The sequence below is a fragment of the Nicotiana sylvestris genome, chromosome 2, assembly GCF_000393655.2.
Source record: "Nicotiana sylvestris chromosome 2, ASM39365v2, whole genome shotgun sequence".
Lineage (NCBI taxonomy): Eukaryota > Viridiplantae > Streptophyta > Magnoliopsida > Solanales > Solanaceae > Nicotiana > Nicotiana sylvestris.
Window position 1 is genome coordinate 186,490,405 of NC_091058.1, and position 11,669 is coordinate 186,502,073.

General features: G+C 38.4%; 1 protein-coding gene across 1 annotated transcript; it reads right to left on the bottom strand.

The window, feature by feature from the left end:
• Window positions 1–9,823: 9,823 nt before the first annotated feature.
• Window positions 9,824–10,343, bottom strand: LOC138886067 (uncharacterized). The gene is made up of 2 exons (XM_070167094.1): window positions 10,175–10,343; window positions 9,824–10,065 (listed from the first exon to the last, which is right to left on the bottom strand). The coding sequence occupies exons 1-2, from the start codon at window positions 10,341–10,343 to the stop codon at window positions 9,824–9,826; spliced, it is 411 nt and encodes a 136-aa protein (XP_070023195.1).
• Between the last annotated feature and the right edge of the window lie 1,326 nt (window positions 10,344–11,669).

Here is an 11,669-nt window from a genome sequence, read left to right on the forward strand (position 1 = left end):
CTAGGTCGCCCACCAGTATAATGCGGGAATACTTTTAAGTTCTAGGTCGCCCACCAGTATAATGCGGGAATACTTTTAAGTTCTAGGTCACCCACCAGTATAATGCGGGAATACATTTAAGTTCTAGGTCGCCCACCAGTATAATGCGGGAATACATTTCAGTTCTAGGTCGCCCACCAGTATAATGCGGGAATACATTTTAAGTTCTAGGTCGCCCACCAGTATAATGCGGGAATACTTTTAAGTTCTAGGTCGCCCACCAGTATAATGCGGGAATACATTTAAGTTCTAGGTCGCCCACCAGTATAATGCGGGAATACATTTAAGTTCTAGGTCGCCCACCAGTATAATGCGGGAACACTTTTAGCTCTAGAGTTTGGAGTTAGTAGCCCCACCTGAAGACAGAAGGTTACAACAGAGATCCCCAAACGGGAAACAATAAAATCCCCAGCACCAAGAAGCAGACAACTGCAAAAGCAAGCGCACATTCAAAGGGAAGAAGGAACGCGTCTCAAAAGAAGCAGTTTGAGAACGCTATGGCATGCCCAACATAACAATTCTGATGAAAAGCCATACCACTGAGGAAACCATTGAAAGATTTAAAGAAGAAAGCCGTATCCCCAGCGGGTCAAGCAAAGTGATGAAAACTGGCATTCAAACGTCAGCAAAGGACCAACATCATCTCCCAAAGTCACAAGATAAAGGCATCGGAGGAAAGCGATAGCCGACAAGAAAGCAAGACAACAAGAACAAGCGGGAGATAGATGAGATCTCATACTTTAGCTTAACTTCTTGTTTTTCCTTTTAGAGCGATGTAACAGGGAGATCGGTTGAGCAGTAGCATCCTATAGCAGCATACAATAGCGCACAACAGCAGCAAGCATTACAGTCACATGGTAGTCCCAGCTACCAAAATTTCCCGAACTACATTGACCTGATTCCTGTTCAGCCCAGGATATGTAGGAAACCTCTGAAGCAAAGGTTCGGTCAAATCTTTTTCAAAAAATGCTTCACACGGAGTATTCGGACGGGCAAAAATCGCTCGCTTTATCTTTGCGCGAAAACCCTTCGTGTCTTCGTGCAAAGAGGGGCAGCTGTAAGCACGTGATTTTTGCTTCACGGACAATCGCTCCAAAAGAAAATAAAAATAGTGGCAAAAGGCTTCGCTGTACAATTTTTCGATCTTTCCGTGACATGTGTTGTTAGTCGTTTGTGAGTCTGTCCATTTTGCATCTAGTCATTATCAAACAAAAATACAAAAAATATATGTGGCGTTAAAAGAAAATTCAAAAAATATAAATATATGTGCATCGTCCGTTTTAGGTTGTGATTTAACTTACTTGGTATGATAATTATGTTGAAATGCCATATTGTTATTTGTTTTAATTTCATTTGTTTTATTAATTATTTTTATTTTTATTTTTATTTTAAATTGGAAAACAAAAGAAGTTGAAATCAGTTGGGCCCAAAAAATAAGACAAAAACAGGCCCAAACCAACGATCTGACCCGGTCCAAACCCAGCCTGCCCAGGCACGGACTCAAACGACGTCGTATCGGCGTCCCCATTTGAAGCCGTTGATCTGATTCAAAGGAACGGTCCAGATCAGGTTGTCCAACTCACCTCAACGACGCCGTTTCAGGCAAGTTGAATCTGAGCCGTCCAACCTCATTGATCCAACGGTCCCTGGTTCCCTCATGACCCGACCTATTTAGCCGGTTTAACCCAACCCCTCACCTAAACCAAAACGACCCCGTTCCCATACCAAACGACCCCGTCCTGTTACCCACCAATAGATCTAAGCCGTTCAGATCACTTGATCTAACGGCTCCAATCTCTCTTCCCCTTCCATATATAAACTTGACCCTTTACCCCGCACCCCCTATCCGAACCCCCCCTTCAGTCATCTCCTTCCCCGAGCTGAAACCCCAAACCCTAGCAAGCCGCCCTAGCTTCCCCTCCACCAAAACCCGGCGGCACGAACGCCGGTGACCACCCCCTTCACACCCCTAAAGCATCCAACCACCCTGAACACGAATCCACTAACCACGAACCTCGAATCACCTCCTATCGTCTCGAATCTGGATTTGAAGATTCGAGACAAAACTCGATCTATGCCAAACCACCCCATCTTCATACCAGACACTCCCCTGACCTTCCTCGTGACCAAACCAAGCTTGGTTTGGTCCGAATCTACCCACAACTCCCTAAAAATCAGATCTGGAAATCCAGACTTTAGAACACATGCACCTGGGGAATCCGGCCGGTTTGGACATGGGTTTGAGGTCTAATAGACCTTAATCAAGGTGTTCTCATGTGAGAACACCCTGATTAAAGTTTGTTCGGCCTCAAAAGTTCGAAGTTGATTCAGATTTGGGTCTGTTTGATTTAAACATTTTCGGTAAGTTTTCCTTTCTTTTGTTTTATTTCTAAATAAGTTGTCAGCATATTTCTTTGTGTTTGTTTGTTATTTTGTTATTTTTCATTCGAATTTCTTCCATCTCTGATAAAAGGCCTTTTTATTTGGCCAATTGTCTTCTGTTTGTGTTCTGAATATACCCTGTGATATACGTGTTCATCAATTAGATTAATCGTCAAACGAGTTTAATTCATATAAGTTCCCAGTGTTTGAACAAATTTGTCTGAGGTCATTCGGGACTCTATACGTGTTGTTTATATGAACGATTGATTGTTATGTGTTACGATTAATATAGTCGAGTCGATATATGTCGTCAATTAGTTTTAATCGTTAATGGTAACAACTTGATTCGTATTGCTTATTTCTGCTGTGATCGTATTTGAGTCCCATTAGGAACTGAACTGTATTGCCTATTGATTTTGTTCAAATCGAATTAAAGAACATCTAGGGGAAAGGTTATAATGGCAGATTCAGGCTTTGATTTTAAAACACGATGCCATTTGGTTTAGACTATGGGCAGCATGTGTATGGTTTGCTTTAAGGAATTAAAATAATTGGACAGCATGTGCTGTCAGGTTATATTCCAACTGTCCATACTTTGATTAAATAAACAAGTGATCAGTACACTTTAACAACCAAAAAGAGAGAGGGGCTGTCAGGGATTTCATGGGAGCTTGGTTATTTAAAACAAGTGAGTGGAAAAACAACAGGGGGCAATTTTGAGTTGTAAAACAGACTGTAAAGTGTTAAGGTTAGGCTATAAAAGAGGCAGACCTTCCATTAGAAAGGGGGTCATTTTTTTCGAGTCTTGGGAGATTCTGTGAGTAAGAAAACTGGAAAAGGAAAAAACAGGAATAAATTTCAGAACATTGTGAATGAGTATTGTCTAGAAGAAACTGTGTAAGAGTCCAGTTTGATCAGGTTGTCTTTGTGGCTTTGCTTTTTCTGTCGTTTGCCAAGCTTTCTTGTGGTCATTGGATTTCTGTTGCTGTTACATTCAACATTCTGGGCTGTTATTTCCTACTCTGTTTTACTGGGATTGTCCATTTGTTGTTCGACTCTTTGCTGAGCTTCATCATTATTGGCTGGTTGTTTGTTGCTGTGTTGTTGCTGTGAATCTGCTGATTGCTGTTGTTTGCTGTGTGCTACTCAGCTGACCCTTTTCCTTCTTCTTCTGTTCCTCTACATCAGGTACACAACCAAGGCACTATCAAATGTAATTAGAACATTGAGCATGAATGCAAAAAAGGAAAAAGACTTGAAGTTGATTTTCATATATATACTGTTATATTAGATATCATGTATTGTATGATAATTTTCATTCTTGTGTTGACAATCGAAGCAGCCTGTATGCCTAATGTATATTAATATAAGTTAGCTAAATGGTAGCTTACATATGTATGCTGATAGGTGATAATATGTTCAATGAGATATGTTGCATTTCAGATTTTAGTTTACTTTGCAGTATATGTTGTAATGTATACCAAGTATGAACACTGTACATCCTGGATTAAGTTCTTCCTTTTTCGGATTGATGGTCTCATATAACTAGTAAACCACCTGTTAAGACAAAGAACACCAAACTTGCAATCTCAACCCCGTAAAGGTCGAGTTCAGGCCAAAACAGGCCTAGCCGGCCTGCTTCGAGCAAGCAGTGGCCCAGGTTTGGCCCATCACGCATGGGTCGAATTTGGGCCCATGAATACTTATTCGACTGACTGTGCGCGCAGCCTTGTTCCTGATTTTAGCATTTCCGAATTCTGTCATAAAATAACTTGCAAGCATTAATTAATTAGGACTATCTACTGCTTTCGATTGATAGAGACAAACACGACAAGAAACGTAGTTGCCATAGGATATCCTTTTAAAATAAGAATGAGATGAGCCTCGCCAAATAAAAATACAAATTGCGGGGCCCTCAGTAAATACTTGTTTTAAATTACTTAGAATTCAGGAGGGCCGCTTAGTGAATTTCGTGGCCTTTCCCAAAAATAATAACACGATAGTCTTTTTAGGCGCGTGTTTAATAATTTACTTTCTTAAAACTTGGGGTGTGCATTTCATGCGACCCAAATCCAAATCCCAAAACGTCAAGTAAGATATGTTCCGGATTGTGGGTGCATTTCATGTGACGCAGTCCAAAGACATGTTTTAAGCGACGTTCACATTCCTAATAATAATAATTAATAAAGTGGTTAAAAGATAAAATTTGCACATGGTTCATAATTGTATTAAAAATCAGATAAATAAGCCGAATATAACAGTTGAGCGACCGTGCTAGAACCACGGAACTCGGGAATGCCTAACACCTTCTCCCGGGTTAACAGAATTCCTTATCCGGATTTCTGGTACGCAGACTGTAATATAGAGTCATTATTTTTTCCTCGATTCGGGATTAAAATTGGTGACTTGGGACACCCTAAATCTCCCAAGTGGCGACTCTGAAATAAATAAACAAATCCCGTTTCGATTGTCCTTTAATTGGAAAAACTCCCCCTACGCCTCCCGGGCGCGGAAAAAGGAGGTGTGACAGTTCTCATCAAGTGATTTAATGTCGAGTGTTTTATGTGCTGGTCCTTAGATTTTAGCTTCAGGGTTCATCGTCGATATACTTTCAATATTCCTACATTTTTGTACAGGTTTAACTTAGAATTGTGTTATTTCAGCCCATGTATCTGTGTATCAATCGTAGTTTGAAATCTGACCGTAGTAGTTCAACATAGTTTTGTTCTGAATCATTCATCTTTGTTATGATGTTGTTTGATCTAGTTTGAGTTCAATTGATGTTTAGTGATTTGGATATACTTGCTTGTTCTATTAAGTTTGTTCTGATATGAATCTGGCCTTGTTGATTTGTCCTAATATTTTTGATCGGGAGTTAGTTTCATGTATTTTAATTAGGCAATTGTTAGGATTTCTCACTTAAGACTGGTCATAGCTGCTATAATTTGGTTAATTGATTTAAGAGGATTGGATATAGCTGATGGGGTAGAATGGTAATTTCAATAGTTTCAGGGGCATTTTCTGGATTTTAAAGTTTTAAAAATGATTAATTTGAATGCTCTGTCCACTAAGCACTAATAATATTAAAATAAGGCATTATTTAATACATAGTGGGGAACAAAACATTTGCTAGTGGGAAACTAATACATTTGTTTAATATAGTGGGGGACAAGACATATAGTAGTGGGCAATAATGCATTGTTTAATATAGTGGGGGACAAAGCATGCAGTAGTGGGGAATAAGGGAATTAAATAAAGAAAAGACATGTAGTAGTGGGGAACAAGTGAATTAAAAAGAGGACAAAGCATGCAGTAGTGGGGAATAAGGGGATTAAATAAAGAAAAGACATGTAGTAGTGGGGAACAAGTGAATTAAAAAGAGGACAAACCATATAGTAGTGGGGAACCAGGCATGCAAGTGTGGGGAGAATATTTTCGGATTAATTTAAGTGTTTCAAGGAAGATAAAGTTAATGGAGTTTGGCTATAAATAAGGGGAGAAAACACAAGAAGGGAGGCTGGTTTTTGGAAAAAGAAAAACGAGTTCTCTTTCAGTCTTTTTTTCAGAGAGTCTAGGCTGGATTTTTAACATTTAAAAAAGTTCAGTAATTTGAGGGTAAGAAAAACAGGCTGGTTTTTAATCTAAAAGGTTCACTGTTTGAGAGCTAAGAAACTAAAAAGTTAGTCTTTTCTTTTACTGCTGAATATCAGAACTAGTACTGTTGCGGTTTCGTCGGTGTTGCTGTGTGGTATTTCTGGGGTTTCAATTGGTTCTTCCTGAGTTTGTTATTGGTTATTGGCTACTGTTTTCAATGGGTGTTGCTGGAACTCTGCTGGTTCCTTCCTTTTAATCTGTCACTGGGTTGTTCTATCACTGCGTTGCTATGTTATTACTGTTGTTGACCGCTCCTTCATCTTCTTGTATTTCCGTTATCCAGGTACATGTTCTACAACTCTCAAATTTAAAGGAAAGGAAGTAAAGAGTTGTTGGAATGGATTCCTGAAAATAACTGTTTCTTTGCGTTTAATTTGATGTATAAGCAGTAGTTCATTTGATATTTCATAGTATGTATTGGAATGATTTTGAAATGCATAAACTGGACTGATTGAATCTATTTCTACAAATATGGAATATCAATTGTAATTAATCTTAGTTAGTGATTACTAGTTATGAAATATACTGTATTTAATTCTTTTGTTCAGTAGTCGTGAAACAGTTTCAAATAGTTTATGTCACAAAACAGGTTCAGATAGTTTATGGAATTCAGCATGTTGGTTTAATAGGTCTAATCCTGAAATTGTGAGTTCACTCGAGTAAATAACATCATTTTAAATAGCAATGTAAATAATGTTAATAACTAATGTTAGTTCTCAAATGTTAGTGATTAATGTTAGCTTGATGACAGTTTTTTTAAGCATTGATGCATTTTTCAACAAATCGTAAAAAGAGCTTAAAAAATGGCTTTGTATTCCCCATAGTTAATTCCAATAGTCCAATTCATATAATAAAGCTAGGTTGAACTGAATCGAAATGGTAGCGGGTTTGTTAATATTTACAAAGGCAGGCAGCGGATCTTAAGTTAAGTAGCGGGTTCAAACTAGAAGGTGTTTCCTTTTGTTTGGACCCGGACTCGAATTTGAAGCCCGAATTTTTAATGCTAATTGATTAGGATTTTTCTTTATTCTTAGAGACCAATAAATAGAAAATCATAGTCGCTTTAGGATATCCTTAAATAAAAAATGAGATGAGCCTCGCCGAATAAAAAATACAGAATTGCGGGGCCCTCAATAAATATTTGTTTTAAATACTTAAACTTAGGGAAGGGCTGTTTAGCCAATTTCACGGCTTTCCCCAAAAGATAACAACGCGCAAGTCACTTCCGCCACGCTTTAAAATAATTTACTCTCTTAAACTCGGGTGCACATTTATGTGACCCAAATCCAAATCTCAACGAAGTCGAAATGTGTCGCTAATCACAGGTACATTGATTGTGACGTAGTTCGAGATGCATTTCCACGATGTTGCAAATTCCTTTTAAAAAATAATGAATGAGACGAGCCTCGACAAACAAAAATACACAAGCTGCGGGGCCCTCTATACGTGTTGGTAAAATTACTTAGACTTCGGGATGGGCCGTTTAGCAAAATTTCACGGCCCTACCCAAAATAATGATGCGCTAGTCGCTTTAGGCGCGTATTTAATAATGTTATCTTCTTAAACTCGGGTGCACATTTATGTGACCCAAATCCAAATCTCAACGGAGTCGAAATGTGTCGATAACCACGGGTACATTGATGTGACGTGGTTCGAGATACGTTTTCACAACATTGCAAATCTCTGTTAAATAATAATGATAATGATAAAAGCGGTTAAAAATTAAAATTTACACATAGGTTCATAATTGTATAAAATCATATAATTAAGCCGAATATGACAGTTGAGCGACCGTGCTAGAACCACGGAACTCGGGAATGCCTAACACCTTCTCCAGGGTTAACAGAATTCCTTACTCGGATTTCTGGTTCGCGGACTGTAATACAGAGTCAATATTTTCCTCGATTCGGGATTCAACCGGTGACTTGTGACACCATAAATATCCCAAGTGGCGACTCTGAATCTTTAAATAAAATCCCGTTTCGATTGTCCTTTAATTGGAAAAACTCCCTCTGCGCCGCCTTTGCGGGGGCGCGGGTGAAAAAGGAGGTGTGACAGACATTATATTTCCTTCACAAGTCATGTTCCCTCACACAAACAATGTAGAGTAGTTCCACACAATAAAGTTCAAGAATAAATAGGAACTCAAGATAGAAAGAATTCACTCACTCTCAGAATTAAGATTCATGTGCCACTAAAGATGTACCATATGCTTGCCGTAATGTAATACTCTACTAATTCGAGCTCACTTAGTCAAAGATCAAGTAGGACTTTATTTAGTTATAATGTAGGCTGCATGACGGGTAGGATATATTTGGATATAGTGACTACACCTCCCCTATCACTTTAATACATATACATTAACAATTCAAAACCCACACTTATGTTGAACGAAACCCCAACCTTCGCAATATAATAGCATCAAGCTCCCAATTTCCTTAAGCACAAACAAGATGAGAACTACCACTAACAAGGAATCAATTTTTTCTTTCTAATACATACACAGATTCTCTCTTTTTTTCGTTTCAAGGTTCTATTTTTTTTCTCAAGCCAATTCACTTTTTTTTTTCAATTCCTTACACATGACTTTCACAATTTTTTAAACATTGCACCTTTCTCAATTTTTTTAGTTCCACTAAAAACCCAAACTATACCACTACTTAGATTTTAACAAGCTCATAACAATTTCAAGTGCTCGAAAGAGGTAAAAGGTTCAAACAGATAGTCAATTCAAACAAAGAGTCAGGTTTGTAGTGTAGTTGCCAAAGAAATAGGATTATAGGCTTAAATGGGCAAACTAAGATACACATTAATTTTGGTGGGCCAAAGGCATATATCTGGCTCAACAAATAAATACCTATATCACTTCCTAGACTGAACAAAACTGTTATTTTGCTTTGCAAATATATCGGACAAGTTCTAAACATCAACTGACATGCACATAATATCAACAATAACCTCACACACACATTGGCACATAACTCACTCAGGACCGGTTCTATCCTGACTCTCTAGTCAAGGCAGTTAAGCAGAGTCAAAATCAAATAATTTAAGGTATTTATAGATGAGTCAGGAAATGAGTCTATCCGTCACAACTAAAGCATTCACTGCTCTTAAGGCACAACAGAGTTATCTCCATTTAACACTAGCACAAGACTTCTATATTCTAAACAAAAATACTAACTACATCCGTTCAAGCAAAATCCTTGAAAAAGAACCGTGGCACAAAGAAAAATCAAGGGGGAATGTTATAACACCTAAGAAAATAAAAAAAATAAAAGACATATTTTTGGATTTTTTTAAGAACAGGGTCGAGGAGATCCATCGTCGAAAAAAATCAAATAATAACGACGAAAACACACACAAAGAAAAAATACATACATATTTACATCCCTCACCCACACTATAAATTGTGACATGTCCCATGACACACAAATAAAAATCAAGAGATAAAGGAAACTTCCCTGAATCATGTAGTCTGGGTCTGAATCAATGCCGGGATCCGCTTTGCATGCCCTACCCGATGCACACAACCATGACGAGATTTTCTTCTCTGACCTCTTCAGTCACACCCCAGGCTTATCATGCTTGTCCTCTTCGTCTATCTCATTTAGGACATCCACCTTAAAATTAGGGTATGTAGCCAACTCCTCTCTAGGTGCCCATATTGCCTCCTTCATTCTGAACACCACTTTTTTCCCCTACTCTTAGCATGAGCTGCATTTCCTAAATATCCAGTATAGATCTGTCAGTTTCCAAGAAGGGTCTTCCTAGAATCAGAGGACCTCTTATTCTCTTCCATTTTCACCACAATGAAGTCCACATGGAACACAAATTTGTCCACCTGAACTAGCACATATTCTATTATTCCTTTGTGTATTATTGTGGTCTGATCAACCAGTTGTAAAGACACAGGTACATATCTGATTGCTCTAATTTCTTTCTCAAGTTTCCTGAAAATAGACAAGGGAATAAGATTAGTAGAAGCACCTGAATCACACAAAGATTTTAAAGTTAGTACTTCCTAGAGAGCAAGGTATAGTAAAACTCCCTGGATCTCCTCACTTTTAAGGGAGTTTATTTTGCAGAATTGCACTACAATGCTCTATGAGCTTGAAAACTAATGTCTCTTCCACTTTCTGCTTGTTGAATAATAACTCTTTCAAAAACTTGGCATATGCTGGCATTTGTGAGAATACCTCTATGAAAGGTAGATTAACATGTACCTGCTTGAGCACTTCCAAAAAATGCCCAAATTGTTTATCCATCTTCTCTCTTCTTTGCTTCTAGGGAAAAGGTAGAGCATGCATATATTTTCTTTCCTCAGCCTCTTTATTCATTGAATTCGTTCTTTTTCTTTTTCAGAGCTGTAGTCTCCTCTCCTTCTTCAGACCATTCTCTGGATCTACCCTCACTTCACCTTCTTGATTTTCATTATTCTTATGCTCCCTCACAGTCTCCACTTGTCTTTGAATCAACTCGTTGTATGGTTCGGTAATGGGTTCCTTCAATACTTGCTCACTCCTTAATGACACTACATTTATTATTTCTGTTGGATTCATTTCAATATCAGTAGGAAGAGTTCCTGGAGCCCTTGCAAATAGTAGATTAACAATTTGTCCCACCTGTCTTTCTAAGTTCCGGATGGTTGTGCCTTGTTCCCTAGTGGATGTGCCATGAGTTTCAACTCCCTCATCTATCTTAATAATGAATGCCTTCATTAGATCTTTCATGCTAGACTGATTAGACTGTTGTGTCTAGTATTGCTGCCTTTGCTGATTTTGAAAGCCTGAAGCTCTTTGTCCTTGGGGTATGAGATTAGTCTGTTGTCATGCATTCAAACTACCACTAGGTGAACTCCACAAAAATACGTGATGTCTCTCCCTCAAGGAGTTAAAATATATTACTACTTTGGTAGTTGCCTCTATCCAAGCTTCCCACATCATTCACTTCTTCCTCTGTAATAGAGGTTTGATACTCATGTGTTGGATGTCCCATTCAGCAAATATCACATCCTACTTGTGGTTTACTCTGCACCTAGGCTAGTGTCAATTTCTTGATGTCCTTAGCCATAGTTGCCATCTGGGCCTGCATTGTAACAAACGATTCTACTTGGTGCACACCTGCTGACCTTCTTTATTCACCTTGGTCAGTACGACATTGATCCACATTTTCAGATAGGTCATTTAGAAGAGTGACAATATCTTCTGGAGTTTTCTTCATAAGCGGGTCCCCCCTGCACTATTTAGTACCTTTCTTGATGCAAGAGTTAAACCATCATAGAAATCCTGGAGTTGCATCCATTGCTCCATCCCATTATGTAGGTATCTTCATAGAAGCTTCTTAAACTGTTCCCAAGCATCGAACATAGTTTCTCCTTCACCTACTGAAATTATGAATCTCCTTTCTTATTTTTCTAGTCTTAGCAGTAAAGAAGTACTTTTCTAGAAATTTAGTAGTCATCTCTTCCCACGTACGGATAGACCCGTAGGTAGACTCCGTATTCAGTGTTTCGCATCATCCTATAGTGAGAAAGGAAATGTTCTGAGATAGATAGCATCGTATGATGCTCTTTTATAGAGGAATGCGTTCAT

What these genes read in the sequence shown, in the direction of transcription:
- LOC138886067 (XM_070167094.1), bottom strand. Translation starts at nt 10,343, where the DNA reads ATGGATAAACAATTTGGGCATTTTTTGGAAGTGCTCAAGCAGGTACAT. An exon ending in TTTCAAGCTCATAGAGCATT is followed by an intron (nt 10,066 to 10,174) that starts GTAGTGCAATTC and finishes TGTGTGATTCAG; the next exon opens with GTGCTTCTACTAATCTTATT.